This window comes from Argopecten irradians, chromosome 9 (assembly GCF_041381155.1).
Source record: "Argopecten irradians isolate NY chromosome 9, Ai_NY, whole genome shotgun sequence".
NCBI lineage: Eukaryota > Metazoa > Mollusca > Bivalvia > Pectinida > Pectinidae > Argopecten > Argopecten irradians.
This window is the reverse complement of record NC_091142.1, coordinates 40,698,126-40,715,930: the sequence shown is the minus strand read 5'-3', so window position 1 is coordinate 40,715,930 and position 17,805 is coordinate 40,698,126. Positions and strand designations below refer to the sequence as shown.

The window sequence follows — 17,805 nt, the reverse complement described above, 5'->3', positions numbered from 1 at the left end:
TCTCCCCCGGGGACAAAAATTAAGATTTAGAATAGCTGAAATGAGTTTTACGATGTATTTTGATGAATCTGCGAGCTCCGAAGGCGCAAGATTTTGTTGTTTGTGGGGTCTGGGGGTCTCCCCCGAGAAAAAATATTACGATTTGAAATGGCTGAGATGAGTTTTACAATGTATTTTGCTGATTTTAAAGCGTTCATAACACGGTAATTTTTCGATTTAAAGTTACCTGCATTTAGAAATGATAATTGTGAGTTCGTCATATCATTATGCAACCCTGCTCGATCTGAACATACCGGATTCACACCATCGGCACATTGTTGTGTAACTCAAAGTAATAATGAATTGAAGACATATAAACATATTAATCTTTTAAGAAGCATTTTTATAAATAGTATAATCCCTTGATGGACATTTTTAGTCTAGTTCGTGTGTATTGAAATTTCATTTTTAAAGGTTTGAACATTACGTGCTTGAACGTTTAAGGAAACGCGCCGAGGAGAATTTTCTTAAATTAAGTACAAAAATGTGCATGAGGACCCTTTTTTCTTTCAAATGTGCATTTTTAGAACATTTCACTCGGCGAAAATGGGGGGGCAAAAAGACATGTTTGCCCCCCCTAATGGGGGGGCCCCCCTGACCACCCCCCCCCCCCACTTCCTACGCCCCTGTGACCCCAGTAGACATTTAAAGAGAATTGAAATTAAGTTGGAAAAATTGAACAATACAAGGAAACTAACTTTAACTACAGACAGGAGTTATACATACCTGTGGAAACAGTGACGCCATATCTAAAACCGCTGAATGGATCCTGTCTGCACATGGTCCAAAGCTGAAAACAACCACAGACACTTATTTTTATCCATTACAGTTCATGACACATGCACAAGATCTTGAGAATGATAGATACTATTACAGGTTACTGAGAAATTCAAGAGATTTTCAAAACAACCCAGCTAATCCACATATCATTTTCCTCTCAGAATGGCTTTAACTACCTAATCTTAAACACTAATATCACATATCTTCTATGACCATCAAAAGCCTATAAGATCATGTCATTCTTTCCTTAACATTACAATATATAAAATTGCACCTGTCGTGTTTTCCTTCCTGCCCTGAGAGGTAAAGCTCTTGTATATTTTTGGTGATTTTTTCTGTTTTCTTCATGACTTCCTCCTGCGTGGGGAGGCCATCCTCCTCCACATCTCCTTCGGCCCTGCTAGCCCCCTGGTCACACTCCTGGTTAGCGTTGGCATCCAGAGTGGGCTCCTGACTGTAACACACATTACCAACATAACATCACAGCTTTATTATCTATTCCAGAGTACTGGACACCAATTTTTTTCATGTGTGATTTACTTTCATGAATTTCTCAACCTGTGTCACTCAACTAAATTCTCAAAAGTTTACCTTCACGAATTGATCACTACATCTTTTATATTGACAAGAATTTTTATTTTGATTTGTAAAACCATGCATATTAATTTTCGTAAACTTATTTTGATAATTGAAATTTTGAAATAACATTTTAGCAAACACCCCCCAACCCAGCTCTGACTCCATATATCAAAGTAAGACACACAGGGCAGGCTGAGATAGAATGGGATGGGACAAATGGAACAGACCTAGAACTAGAAATTTTATATTAAAACCTGTATTGTACACATTGGAATACAAAAGAAACAGGGCAACATACACAATTCACATCCAAAACCAATTACTTACCTTCATAAGCTGTAAAAATTGACATATGAACAATATGTAACGGTATGCACAAAATACAATTGTAATTAGCCTTTCACTTTTTTTATAAGAGATGATCCAATCAATACTCTTGATCATAGATACCTAGTGTGGGTATTTCACAAGGTAGCTCTTTAATAAAGGAGGATAGAGCCTTTTGTCGTTTTTCATTGGAAGGGGAGACAACTCAGTAAGGTTTATACCTGTGATTTATTGCACTGGGTTCCAAGGGGAGAGAACTTGGACAGTCATAATGAGACAGGTCTGGGCCGACAGGTTTCTGTAAGTCTTCTGACGAATCAGAAGCTGCTGCCTGCACCTCCTCCTGAACGTGTATGTTAGCCAGGGAGTGAGCTGACTGTAAAGAGTCCTTTGATTGGCTCTGAAAGACAGGTTTTTAACACATCAAACTTTAACCTATTTGTCTCTTGAAAAACTGTAACTACATGTTTCTATAACTCTTAAATAATTTGTTATATACAGCAACTTTCTTCAATATTATACCAACCCAAAAAGTTCATATAGATATATTTACTAAATTGTATACCAGGTATATACATGTACCAGGACTTTAAATGGTTTTGAGCTAACATGATTACAATTTCTGGTATTTCAGAATTATAGAAATATTATTTGAAATTTATTTGCTTGTTTGTGATTTTCTATTCTATTTTTTTCCCATGGTAATACAGAGTTTAAAGTCTAAACTCTGGAGAACACAACAGTCTCTACAATTTGTTTTACCTTCTGTGACAGACGTTGTTGATCTCTCGGTTCGAACATAGATTGTGGACGAGTGCTAGGTCTTGGACTCTCCTGTATATTGCTGTCAGGCCGATCACGATTTCCTGAATCATACCCTTCATTTCGTCCAGCTGGTCCACAGTCAAATGGATCGTCACCTCCTGAGCCCCCTGAATCGTACTGGCCCTGTGCTTTGGATTCATAGCGATCTGATTTGTCTCGCCCATCGTAACCATTAGGTATACCGTGTTGGGACTGCTGGATCTGCTGAGTGTGGTCTCGCAGTATGGATATCTCTCTTGTCAACCTTTGTACCTGTTACAGCACAAGGAAGATTTCCAATTAGAGAATGGTAGAAAAGTTACATTACTTGGAAAATTGATCCCCACGGCTAATTAGTTGTGGGCCATTTTACAAAACCCTGGGTATAGAAACCTGATTACAACGATAACCAAATTTTTGTTCATAGTCGACCCAAAACTTTACTGTAAATATTTATTGTAATTGGTCCAGCAGTTAAAAATTTTACCTGAATCACCTGATCTTTGATCTATAAAGGCAACAATACTAGGCCATGGGCTATGATCTATAAAGGCAACAATACTAGGCCATGGGCTATGATCTATAAAGGCAACAATACTAGGCCATGGGCTAGGAGGGTCCCACATGCAACCCCCCCCAAACCTCCGAACCAATATTTTTCTGAACCCTTATGACCCACTGATCACAAATCAAAATGTTAACATTGCATAAGTTGGGATGAACTTCCGGTTATGACGTCATCAAGATGGCCGTCATCTCGAATTTGACTAAAAAATTGAAAAATAGTCATAACATTGACATTTTTCAACCGAAGTAGACAAATGAGGTATCAGAATGACCACAATAGAATTACATATCAGGACCAAAAAAACCAATATATGTAGTGATTTCTACGCAGGAAATGAAAAAATGATTTCAACCTCAAAAATGGAGATTTTTCAGCAATTTTTTTCATATTTAGCTTGACGCAGCAAAAATGTTTCCCAACAGCAAACTATTATTTCTAATAATTTTTGACCACTTATCAATCAGTTTAAGCAACAAAAACAACAAAAACCTATGTTAACATCGTATAAATTCCGGTTATGACGTCATCAAAATGGCCACATCTCGAATTTCACTGAAAAATGAAAAATAGTATAACACTGATATTTTTCAACTGAAGTAGACAAATGAGGATCAAAATGACCTCAATAGAACACCAAATACATATCAGGACCAAAAAAAACAATATATGTAGTGATTTGTACGGAAGAAATGAAAAAAATAATATTTCAAGCTCAAAAATGGTGATTGTTCAGCAAATATTTCATACTTGGCTTGACGCAGCAAAAATGTTTCCCAACAACAAATTATTACTCGTAATCAGTTATTTAAACTCCTATCAATCAGTAAAAACAACAACAACAAAATATACAGGAATGCAAAAAAGATTAATTGTTATACCCTCAATTGTGTAGATTAGCATCCTCTCAAAAATAATTATTATAGCACAACGCCTAATGATAGCGTAACAAATGTAACTTAAGCTAAGCCTGTGTTTCCGTTAATATCATTAACAGTTCCCAAAGCGTTTGTGTCTTTGAAAATGAGCAGATTCATTGTTTATTTTCTATGCATAGCATAAGCAAAATGTAGGATGGTTACTACAGTGTCACATATGTCTTTAACTGGTTCTCAATGATAACCATTATCAAATCGCGTGCTTTCTCGCCTCACTGCACTATCCACTGAAGAGACTCGGCATATCTGGTAGCTGGCACATGCAGTCCGAATCAGAGTAATTGAGATATCGGTATCCAATTCGTTGAAAGTCAGAGCGTCGTCTTCGATGTCAATGAGCTGATGTGACACTACATTGCCAGTGTTGTTCTAGCCTGTCATCTTTTATGATCCATCCATGGCAAGAGTTCATATCAGGAACAACAGGTTCAGAGATGTGGGATCTCTTTCAGATTCTAACATATCGTACATATATGCTGTTTCAGACTTCTCCGGCATGATAGGAATTACACCAGATCCACATAATTTGTTCTCCTTAGCGCATAGCTCCATAATTCGTATGAAGTACTATTCATCAATCGTGTGGACCCTCGTGCAACCAGAAATGGCACAGGTGATATCATCAAGGTCATTAATGAGGCCATAAATGTTAAATGCTTTTCATTGGTCTGACTTTTCCCACTCCCTTGAAGGTGCTGGTTTTGTCACATCTGGTGTGTGCATTAAAGAGAACATTGAAGACTCTCAAGTAAAAAGTTCTCTAAAGTGCTTTCCAGACTTGGCAAAGAGTGAAACTTCACTGCAGACCTCATCTATGACCTCAAAGAATTCACCTGTGCCACCCATTGGTCTGACTTTTCCCACTCCCTTGAAGGTGCTGGTTTTGTCACATCTGGTGTGTGCATAAAGAGAACATTGAAGACTCTCAAGTAAAAAGTTCTCTAAAGTGCTTTCCAGACAAGAGTGAAACTTCACTGCAGACCTCATCTATGGAATTGTGCCACCTATGGTTACTGAGTTCACAAGAATGAGGAATTGTGCTTCATACGAATTAAGGAGAACCAACCCAACCCTCCGCAGAATGTGGATCTGGTGTCTTTTCCATAATGCCGGGGAAGTCTGGAGCATCATATACGATATGTGAATCTAGGTGAAACAAGGTAGGAAAAAGGAAGAGCTCCAACATCCCTGAATCCGATGTTTCTGATGTTATATCATGGACGGTTGACAAGTTAGAACCACGATGGTAACCCGATAATGTAATGTCACATCAGGTCATCGAGGTCGAAGACGACACTCTGGCGAGAAAGCACGCACAACGCAAATGATTATCATTAAGAACTAGTGAAAGAAATATGTGACACTGTAGTAACCATCTTATATTTCCTAACGTTATACACAGGAAGTAAATAATGGATGTGCTCATTCTAAAAGACACAACACGTTTCGAAAAGTGTCATGGTATTTGCGGAATTTTAATTTGATACCCTATAGCTATTAGTTGGCGTTTTGCTGTAATAATTCAGTTTGAGAGGCTACTCGTCTACAATATTTCGAACATGAAAATTAATTATTTTGAAGTCCTACTTAGATATTCAGCCAACTTTAAATTCAAATTTGTTAAGATATAAATCGTTAATAGCCAATGTTATATTCAGGAAATTCCAAGACACCAGGAAACTGTAGTGTCAGTGGTTTGGAAAAAAATAACAATCATATGCCGCATCCGGTGATGTTTTGTAAACCAAATGATGGTATAAGGGTTCAGAAAAATATTGGTTCGGAGGTTGGGGGGGGGGGGGTTGCATGTGGGACCCTCCTAGCCCATGGCCTATACCTCTTGACCTCCTCGATTTAGACTTGAGTCACTTGAATTTTCACTTGTTGTACATACATCAAAGGGTCACACTCATAGATGCCCACATACTCAAATAGAATTTAGAAATAACTGTCCATACTTAAAACTGTGTTTTCTTCAGTCTATTATTTTTTTTATATACAATATTACTTATATAATGTCTATGGTATGGATGTACTGTACTATGTCCATTACATCCAAACCGTATCATTCTGTGACAGATATGACCTGACATGGTATCATCAGTAGCAATCAGGACTGAATTTGAACCGGTGATTTCTCCATTCCTTGTTTAGTTTGGATTAAAAGGTGTCGAGTGTTTTTGCTCTGAAAACATTTTCCGATAGATTATTTCTTACATTCACAACTCGGATTGCAAATGAGTTGGTTCTACATCTCTGCCTAGTCCTGGTTTTTCTAAGCTTTTACTATGACCCCTTGTTCTGTTGTCCCCATTTTGAAAGGAGTTATGTGGTCATAATTACAGACAGAAGACAAGGTGATTTCAGTATACTTTGCAACTTTTCACAGGTACAATTAAACAGTGTTTTATATCAAAGTTATAAAGATTTCAACTTATAATTTTTAACTATATTGTAATGAGAAAATAGGTAAGGAATTATAAACAGAAAGGGTGTTCATTTTTGAAAGTCATACAGCTGTATAAAGACCAGGTATTATATTCAATCTTCAATCCTACAATATTATTACAATCAGGTCATTGTTCAGGTGTAAGGTAAAATACCCACCAGGATCGTAAGATCGTCCCTCTCTCGCCGAAGGTCCTTGTTGTTCTGTATGAGTTGTCCAACTTGAGACTCGAGGGATGAGGCTTTCTTCTTCATCTGGAGGAAATCGTCGGTTGACACAGGTCCTTCTACGATTGGCTCTGGATTGGGTGGATTAAGAGTCTGTAAAGATACCGCAAATAAATAAATGGTCATGTGATCTATTTAGGATCATGTGATCAAGTTCCTTACATGAACAAGATCATGTGACCGTTTAAAGGTCAAATGGGGTCATGCACCAAATTATAATTATGTAGAAATCCTTAAACGACAAAATAATATCAGTGGAATAGGTAGCACAAATTAAGACATTCCCTAATACAACACAAGTAATCTTTTAATCATTATCATAAATCTAAAACATCCTGTCACAGACAAATTCTTATGTTGATTAATCGAAAAGAGGAAGTCAAAGCAAATATTCTATTAATTTATCCTATGTATTAAACCAATACAAATACCGTATGGATGAAAATACAAGTACCGTATGGATGAAAATACAAGTACCGTTTGGATGAAAATACAAGTACCGTATGGATGAAAATACAAGTACCGTATGGATGAAAATACAAGTACCGTATGGATGAAAAATACAAGTACCGTATGGATGAAAATACAAGTACCGTATGGATGAAAATACAAATACCGTATGAATGAAAATACAAGTACCGTATGGATGAAAATACAAGTACCGTATGGATGAAAATACAAGTACCGTATGGATGAAAATACAAGTACCGTATGGATGAAAATACAAGTACCGTATGGATGAAAATACATGTACCGTTTGGATGAAAATACAAGTACCGTATGGATGAAAATACAAGTACCCGTATGGATGAAAATACAAGTACCGTATGGATGAAAATACAAGTACCGTATGGATGAAAATACAAGTACCGTATGGATGAAAATACAAATACCGTATGAATGAAAATACAAGTACCGTATGGATGAAAATACAAGTACCGTATGGATGAAAATACAAATACCGTATCGATGAAAATACAAGTACCGTATGGATGAAAATACAAGTACCGTATGGATGAAAATACATGTACCGTATGGATGAAAATACAAGTACCGTATGGATGAAAATACAAGTACCGTATGGATGAAAATACAAGTACCGTATGGATGAAAATACAAGTACCGTATGGATGAAAATACAAGTACCGTATGGATGAAAATACAAATACCGTATGGATGAAAATACAAGTACCGTATGGATGAAAATACAAGTACCGTATGGATGAAAATACAAGTACCGTATGGATGAAAATAGAAATACCGTATGGATGAAAATACAAGTACCGTATGGATGAAAATACAAGTACCGTATGGATGAAAATACAAGTACCGTATGGATGAAAATACAAGTACCGTATGGATGAAAATACAAATACCGTATGGATGAAAATACAAATACCGTATGGATGAAAATAATGAATTTTTTTAGTATCACAATATTTTTCCTAATCAGGAAGAGACAATTTTGCTATTAGTCTGTTAAAAATAAGCAATATTGCTTCATGCAGGAAATTCAAAAGACCCATATATATTTTCCATTAAGCATGGTTTTCTTCTGTCTAATGTAACCCTCCTAACCTTGAATGATTTACTACTGTTGACAGCAGCAGGTCAACAGCACGAGGGACACAATGTCATGTTAAACACTTATCATTAGGTGACAGTGACCTTGACCCAATATCTCTGAACTCAACTCAGATTTCTCGGTCCTGTGTTATTGTGCGTTACACTTGATAAGGAATGAAGCTATCACAGCCGAAAATGATGTTGTGTTCAAATTCATGAAACAGAACATAGCAATCTTGATTTTGAAATCAAGTTGAATTGTCAAAATAATATTTTAATTGAAAGACTTTCAAATTTCTAAGTAGAAATCTAGAGGATGCTACATGTTAGACTATTTCAATACAACCAATACTCATCACAGACCAACTCATGATGTTGATAGTGTTGAATGATGCAATGCAGGTCCAAGACCAAGTCAGGGTGTTCCATTAATATCTAACAGCTTTTAACTGATTCCCCCGAATATTTGATAATGAACTGTTCCGGCTTTAGTTTAGAAGATTTCAAATGTGTCAATAGCGGTAAATGAATACAATGATTACTAACTGAGGGGAATTAACCTGTTTTGCTATTTTACAAAATTTTTTTTCAAACATGAACTAACTTTTCGAACATTCACTCCGGTATTGAAAATCCACATACAAAATCATGTATATAAGTCTGAGGTTATGACAGTGACTAGTTATATATTAGCCATTGAGACATGCATATTACCTGGGTAGCTCTCTAATTTTCAGTACATGCACAAAATCTGTCTCTACCTCACATGGTTTCATTATAATATGGTTAACATGTTTAGGATTATTACTGCTAACCTGAATGTGAAGCACACTGATCAGAGAGTTCTCTGGACTAAAACAGGACAAACAGTACAACACCTAACTGTACTTACAACCAGAAGCAGCAAGTATTGCATATATTTATATAAGGCCACAATTTCTTCAGGATTTGTGCCCAGTTTCATCAACATTCCATATTTTGAAATTCTCTATAGAAAGGCATTACAGAAGTTTTAAAGGAAAATTCATAAATTTAATTCTGTACTGCTTTCCTATGAAGAATATTAAGTTATAAGGAATTGTTCCATAACTTCTGTAATGTTATTCTACAGAGAATTTGAAGTTAAGGCATTGTACCTTAACTTTTGTTTTTCTATGGAAAATTTGAAGTAAAGGAATTCCTTTGAGTTCAGGGATGTTGATGAAATTCGGCCCTGTTATATGGCCTTAGGGGAAATGTATGTCACATTTTACTTATCATTATAAGCTGTAGAGATGATGAGGGAACATCATCAATCAAGCCTACCAAATTATTTAGGCACAGTACATTTTAATTGTTAGCAATATCAATAGCTGCATGTCTCTTATCATGCAGTTTGAGAAATCATGCAAGTTTTTTTTAAGCTTATTTGAAGTTAATTGAAGCATGTTTTGATACAATAAAATGTTCCATCCTATAGAAAGACAAAGTATAGGACGTATATCCCCACCAATCAAATGAGAGGATACATGTGGAGTGATAATGTTTTACCTTTTTATTCAGTCACACATTTTTTCGACATTGTACTAAATACATCAAGTTGATCTGGTTTGTTTGACAGAAAGGATTAGAATTCTGATGGTGTATTTGTTTGAGGAGACGCATGCTATTAGATAAAGAGTAAGTTAGAATATGTGTTAGTCCCAACTCTGTACATACAAATCAATGAGACTCAGTATTGGACATGCACTTGTTATCAGTAACATAATAAATACCTACAAACTTCTTAACACATTTATAATGAACAAGTTGCAATGACATATGTATATTCCAGTTTAATAGTATATATCCCAATAAAAAATAAATGAACTATACTGTATGCATATAAATTATGTACATGTGAATACATATTTGGATTTCATTGGAGATTTAAATCATATAGCTGTATTCCACTCGTTCAATCAATAAAGATTAACCATGATGTTTCTCTCTTTCAAAACATCAAAATTTCAACTTCACAGTTTTTGACAAAGCTATTGAGACAGGGAAGCATATCCCCACCAATCAAATCAGAGGATACATGTGGAGTGATACCATTATAAACAGCCAATCAGGATCTTTGTTATTGAAGGGAGTCATAAGAGACAGTATGCTGTATGGATATTCAGATAATGATTGACAGAGCAGAATCAATGATTTAAACCCACAACTATATATCTGTATAGGCTATATGTGATGTGATGACTATATACCACTGCTCAGTAATTCTGTATCTTAATCAAACTACATCTGGTATTACCTTGAAGCAGATAGAATTCAAAGACCTCAAGGAAAACATTAAATTGAGATAATGTGTTTCTATCATACTTTTCATATTTCTCTATAAATGATAATAATCAATATTTACTTATGTTTTCTATTCATCACTTTTTACTTATAAAGCTCATTTTCTATCATTTTAATTTCTTTCAAGTTACCATGAATATGACAAATTGACAAAGACAAATTGTAAAATGTCCATTTACACCATTCGCTTTTACCTATACATCTTATCATAGTTAACATTAATATTGGATAAGTCTCGTAAGACATTACATGTCATGACGACAAAAAGAAGATAACTTGATGTATGTGTGTGTAAAAAGAATCTATAAAGATCACTTCCTCTATGTAAATTAACTAAATCTGTATTCCCCATCAAAGGTATAAATCCCATTTTGGTAGCATATCATTGGCCTATCTCCTGTTTTATTACATTTTGGTAGCATATCATTGGCCTATCTCCTGTTTTATTACATTTTGGTAGCATATCATTGGCCTATCTCCTGTTTTATTACATTTTGGTAGCATATCATTGGCCTATCTCCTGTTTTATTACATTTTGGTAGCATATCATTGGCCTATCTCCTGTTTTATTACATTTTGGTAGCATATCATTGGCCTATCTCTGTTTTATTACATTTTGGTAGCATATCATTGGCCTATCTCCTGTTTTTACATTTTACATTTTGGTAGCATATCATTGGCCTATCTCCTACTTTGTTTATTACATTTTGTAGCATATCATTGGCCTATCTACTGTTTTATTACATTTTGGTAGCATATCATTGGCCTATCTCCTGTTTTATTACATTTTGGTAGCATATCATTGGCCTATCTCCTGTTTTATTACATTTTGGTAGCATATATCATTGGCCTATCTTCTGTTTTTAGTGATTACATTTTGGTAGCATATCATTGGCCTATCTTGTTTTATTACATTTTGGTAGCATATCATTGGCCTATCTTCTGTTTTATTACATTTTGGTAGCATATCATTGGCCTATCTCCTGTTTTATTACATTTTGGTAGCATATCATTGGCCTATCTCCTGTTTTTATTACATTTTGGTAGCATATCATTGGCCTATCTCCTGTTTTATTACATTTTGGTAGCATATCATTGGCCTATCTCCTGTTTTATTACATTTTACTTTGGCCTAGCATATCATTGGCCTATCTCCTGTTTTATTACATTTTGGTAGCATATCATTGGCCTATCTTGTTTTATTACATTTTGGTAGCATATCATTGGCCTATCTCTGTTTTATTACATTTTGGTAGCATATCATTGGCCTATCTCCTGTTTTTATTACATTTTGGTAGCATATCATTGGCCTATCTCCTGTTTTATTACATTTTGGTAGCATATCATTGGCCTATCTCCTGTTTTATTACATTTTGGTAGCATATCATTGGCCTATCTCCTGTTTTATTACATTTTGGTAGCATATCATTGGCCTATCTCCTGTTTTATTTACATTTTGGTAGCATATCATTGGCCTATCTCCTGTTTTATTACATTTTGGTAGCATATCATTGGCCTATCTCCTGTTTTATTACATTTTGGTAGCATATCATTGGCCTATCTCCTGTTTTATTACATTTTGGTAGCATATCATTGGCCTATCTTCTGTTTTATTACATTTTGGTAGCATATCATTGGCCTATCTCCTGTTTTATTACATTTTGGTAGCATATCATTGGCCTATCTCCTGTTTTATTACATTTTGGTAGCATATCATTGGCCTATCTCCTGTTTTTATTACATTTTGGTAGCATATCATTGGCCTATCTCCTGTTTTATTACATTTTGGTAGCATATCATTGGCCTATCTCCTGTTTTATTACATTTTGGTAGCATATCATTGGCCTATCTCCTGTTTTATTACATTTTGGTAGCATATCATTGGCCTATCTCCTGTTTTATTACATTTTGGTAGCATATCATTGGCCTATCTCCTGTTTTATTACATTTTGGTAGCATATCATTTGCCTATCTCCTGTTTTATTACATTTTGGTAGCATATCATTGGCCTATCTCCTGTTTTATTACATTTTGGTAGCATATCATTGGCCTATCTCCTGTTTTATTACATTTTGGTAGCATATCATTGGCCTATCTCCTTTTTATTACATTTTGGTAGCATATCATTGGCCTATCTCCTGTTTTATTACATTTTGGTAGCATATCATTGGCCTATCTTCTGTTTTATTACATTTTGGTAGCATATCATTGGCCTATCTCCTGTTTTATTACATTTTGGTAGCATATCATTGGCCTATCTTCCTGTTTTTATTACATTTTGGTAGCATATCATTGGCCTATCTCCTGTTTTATTACATTTTGGTAGCATATCATTGGCCTATCTCCTGTTTTATTACATTTTGGTAGCATATCATTGGCCTATCTCCTGTTTTATTACATTTTGGTAGCATATCATTGGCCTATCTTCTGTTTTATTACATTTTGGTAGCATATCATTGGCCTATCTCCTGTTTTATTACATTTTGGTAGCATATCATTGGCCTATCTCCTGTTTTATTACATTTTGGTAGCATATCATTGGCCTATCTTCTGTTTTATTACATTTTGGTAGCATATCATTGGCCTATCTCCTGTTTTATTACATTTTGGTAGCATATCATTGGCCTATCTTCTGTTTTTATTACATTTTGGTAGCATATCATTGGCCTATCTCCTGATTTATTACATTTTGGTAGCATATCATTGGCCTATCTTCTGTTTTTAGTACATTTTGGTAGCATATCATTGGCCTATCTCCTGATTTATTACATTCTTTCTTTGCATATTACAGAGTTACTTCCCTTGTGGGTAGCTATCCATTAAAATGTCATTAATTTGTGAGTGAAAATCCTGTCGTTTTTTTGGGGTTTTTTGTCTAAAAGTATGACATCACAAACACATGAAGTCACCTACACACATTGGCAGATAATTCTGTAATATGCAAATACACAATAATAATTATTTGTCGTTTTATCATCAGACATAATTGATGAGCAGTGCCTCCAAGATGTTCCATGCTGAGTATAAAATACAGACATACACGCCTCACCTCCGCAGTAGCCATGATAGATTTGGGGGTCGAGTCAACCGTACGAAGAGACCCCCTTTCCTGTGTCACCAAATAGATATACACAGGGCCATTATATTTATTGTATAAACATACATATAAACTAAATACAACAGAAGTCAATAACATATCATGACAAAGAGAGTTTACAGAAAACAACTAAAGAATACAATTGCATGAAGTTTTAAGTATTAATAGTTCAACAGATTTAATTGATAATAATTGATAACCAATAATGACCTTGACCTTAGAACCCTGAAATGAGAATTTATTGGATTTTTGCTCACTTAACAAATTTATTTTTGCTAATTTGTGATATTGCATGTTTCAAAAATTCTTTGTTGATTTATGTTTTTTACCGGTCTGTCATGCATGTTTAATGTAAATTATACTAAAAACAAGTATTGCCTGTGACAAATCTTATTTTTGGATTATTTTTAATGTTTTCTTTAATTAATGTTAATTAAAACATAAAGTTCAAAACCAAATGAAGATGATGTGGGTAAACAAATGAATATAAAACAGGGGCCACACAAAGACCTGATTAAACAAAATTCAAGGGCGTTTCAAACTGTTCCGGGGTTTTTGTAAACAGGAAGTTATTGCAATGCGTGGTGACCAACACAGCAATAAACAGCAATCCTTCTCAATCAAACTGTTTATGAGAGAAGAGACACATGATTGGTCAAATATATGCTTATACAGGGGGTTATAAGAATAAAATTCAAACAAAAGTTTCCACTCGGACATAAAAACCAGACTCACCTCCTCTACCCAGTCCTTGCGGTCATCCCGCATTCCCGTGCTCTTGATACTCAGATTGTCAATACTGCTGTAGTCCTCGTCTGAGGCGACGATGTCGTAGATGGGTTCCTCGTCACTGGCGATACTGTTGATTTTAGGAGGTCGGCGCTGAGACAGGGGGCTGGCACCTCCTTCTGAAAAGACAGGTTTGATTGAGCAATCCAGATCTCCTTCTTTAATCAATAAATATCAAATATAAAACTCAACTTGTAGAGTTTTTAAGCTTACAATATAACTTGTTTTCAGGAACATATCAAACTTTTAACTTTAAATGTACCTTTCTGTTAAAGTATGATGATGATCGGCTGAAATTTGATATCTATATGTACTGGTATTTATTAACAAAATCTTATCTTAAAACTCATACATATTAGTAATGTATAAACTATGTAAACAAGGTGATTTATTTTTCAGGTTTTTTTTTTTTTGCCATGTTCTATCTGCACCATAAATCTAGCTGTACAGATCTGGACCGAAACATCAATCAATCTCTAGTTTGAAATGTAAACAATGTTAAATTCTTCAAAATAATATACGTATTTCTACATTTGTGTCAGAAACTTTGGCCAAGAATACTAGACAACACACAATTCAAAAATCTCAAATATCTTCTTTCACAGTCTGATATTTACAACATGGAGATAATCATATCATGAAGATTTTATAACTTTGTATTTTTCATTTCTCCATGCGTTTTAATCTAAATTGATGTCTTTTTAATCTCCTCCTCGTTTCGTAGCCAGCTGTTTGCCCCACTGATACCTTGGCCCTGACCTGTAGATCATACCCTGACAGATGATGTCTGGAAGTCTATCATGGTAACTCGAAACCACACAAGTAGTGGCGTATACGACTCTATAAATGCCAAACCAAATCTACATAAACCATGGATTCAGTTAAATAATTTTACATCATAACTGATGAACATCAGCACGGAAACTTCTTTATTCAGTTAATCACCTTTTCTTTTTCTTTATTTAACATTCAAAGAATATGAGAAAAGCCAGTGTACCTGTAGAAAAAATACCGACCAGCAGTCAGTATAAACATGTACCTGGCAACTGCATCAATATGATTTTCGAACGCATACCCTAGGAACAACTTAACCACTCAGCCACCAATAAAGAACTAATACTAAGGAATTCATTAACATCACATACTGTTTATGACTCCCCGACACTGTCCTACAGCTATTATTTATAGGTATACCATATACATCACATACTGTTTATGACTCCCCGACACTGTCCTACAGCTATTATTTATAGGTATACATCACATACTGTTTATGACTCCCCGACACTGTCCTACAGCTATTATTTATAGGTATACCATAAACATCACATACTGTTTATGACTCCCCGACACTGTCCTACAGCTATTATTTATAGGTATATACCATAAACATCACATACTGTTTATGACTCCCCGACACTGTCCTACAGCTATTATTTATAGGTATACCATCAAAACAACACATACTGTTTATGACTCCCCGACACTGTCCTACAGCTATTATTTATAGGTATACCATAAACATCACATACTGTTTATGACTCCCCGACACTGTCCTACAGCTATTATTTATAGGTATACCCATAAACATCACATACTGTTTATGGTACTCCCCGGACACACTGTCCCTTCGACACTGTCCTACAGCTATTATTTATAGGTATACCATAAACATCACATACTGTTTATGACTCCCCGACACTGTCCTACAGCTATTATTTATAGGTATACCATAAACATCACATACTGTTTATGACTCCCCCGACACTGTCCCTACAGCTATTATTTATAGTATACATCACATACTGTTTACCATAACGCTATTATTTATAGGTATACTGTTTATGACTCCCCGACACTGTCCTACAGCTATTATTATAGGTATACATCAACATACATACAGTTTATGACTCCCCGACACTGTCCTACAGCTATTATTTATAGGTATATAACCTATAAACATCACATACTGTTTATGACTCCCCGACACTGTCCTACAGCTATTATTTATAGTATACCATAAACATCACATACTGTTTATGACTCCCCGACACTGTCCTACAGCTATTATTTATAGGTATACCATAAAACATCACATACTGTTTATGACTCCCCGACACTGTCCTACAGCTATTATTATATAGGTATACCTGTTTATGACACAGCTATTATTTATAGGTATTACAATCACATACTGTTATGACACACACATACTTTTGTTTATGACACAATCGTTTTACTCCCCGACACTGTCCTACAGCTATTATTTATAGGTATACCATAAACATCACATACTGTTTATGACTCCCCGACACTGTCCTACAGCTATTATTTATAGGTATAACCATAAACATCACATACTGTTTATGACTCCCCGACACTGTCCTACAGCTATTATTTATAGGTATACCATAAACATCACATACTGTTTATGACTCCCCGACACTGTCCTACAGCTATTATTTATAGGTTTATACACATACAGCTACATCATCACATACTGTTTATGACTCCCCGACACTGTCCTACAGCTATTATTTATAGGTATACCCATAAACATCACATACTGTTTATGACTCCCCGACACTGTCCTACAGCTATTATTTATAGGTATAACCATAAACATCACATACTGTTTTGTATGACTCCCCCGACACTGTCCTACAGCTATTATTATATAGGTATATGACTCCCCGATACAACATACACATTACTGTTTATGACTCCTCCCCGACACTGTCCTACAGCTATTATTTATAGTATATACATAAACATCACATACTGTTTATGACTCCCCGACACTGTCCTACAGCTATTATTTATAGGTATATACATCACATACTGTTTTATGACTCCCCGACACTGTCCTACAGCTATTATTTATAGGTATAAGGCCATAACACATCACATACTGTTTATGACTCCCCGACACTGTCCTACAGCTATTATTTATAGGTATAAACCATAAACATCACATACTGTTTAATGACTCCCCGACACTGTCCTACCGCTATTATTTATAGGTATACCCATAAACATCACATACTGTTTATGACTCCCCGACACTGTCCTACAGCTATTATTTATAGGTATACCATAAACATCACATACTGTTTATGACTCCCCGACACTGTCCTACAGCTATTATTTATAGGTATACATCACAGCATACTGTGTTTATGACTCCCCGACACTGTCCCCTACAGCTATTATTTATAGGTATATACCATAACATCACATACTGTTTATGACTCCCCCCGACACTGTCCTACAGCTATTATTTATAGGTATAGGCATCACATACTGTTTTGACTATCGCC

General features: G+C 35.2%; 1 protein-coding gene across 3 annotated transcripts in view; it reads right to left on the bottom strand.

The window, feature by feature from the left end:
* The window catches only part of LOC138332349 (ARF GTPase-activating protein GIT2-like), a 67,821-nt gene that overhangs the window by 6,437 nt on the left and 43,579 nt on the right, over nucleotides 1-17,805 (bottom strand). Inside the window, exons 13-19 of one of the 3 annotated variants that reach the window (XM_069280418.1) lie at nucleotides 14,432-14,604; nucleotides 13,640-13,708; nucleotides 6,640-6,801; nucleotides 2,488-2,802; nucleotides 1,947-2,125; nucleotides 1,094-1,273; nucleotides 766-829 (exon numbers count right to left, since the gene is read on the bottom strand). In XM_069280418.1, coding sequence (XP_069136519.1) covers nucleotides 766-829; nucleotides 1,094-1,273; nucleotides 1,947-2,125; nucleotides 2,488-2,802; nucleotides 6,640-6,801; nucleotides 13,640-13,708; nucleotides 14,432-14,604 — 1,142 coding nt within the window. The remainder of the gene's footprint in view (nucleotides 1-765; nucleotides 830-1,093; nucleotides 1,274-1,946; nucleotides 2,126-2,487; nucleotides 2,803-6,639; nucleotides 6,802-13,639; nucleotides 13,709-14,431; nucleotides 14,605-17,805) is intronic. The other 2 variants (XM_069280420.1, XM_069280421.1) reach the window with 2 other exon arrangements.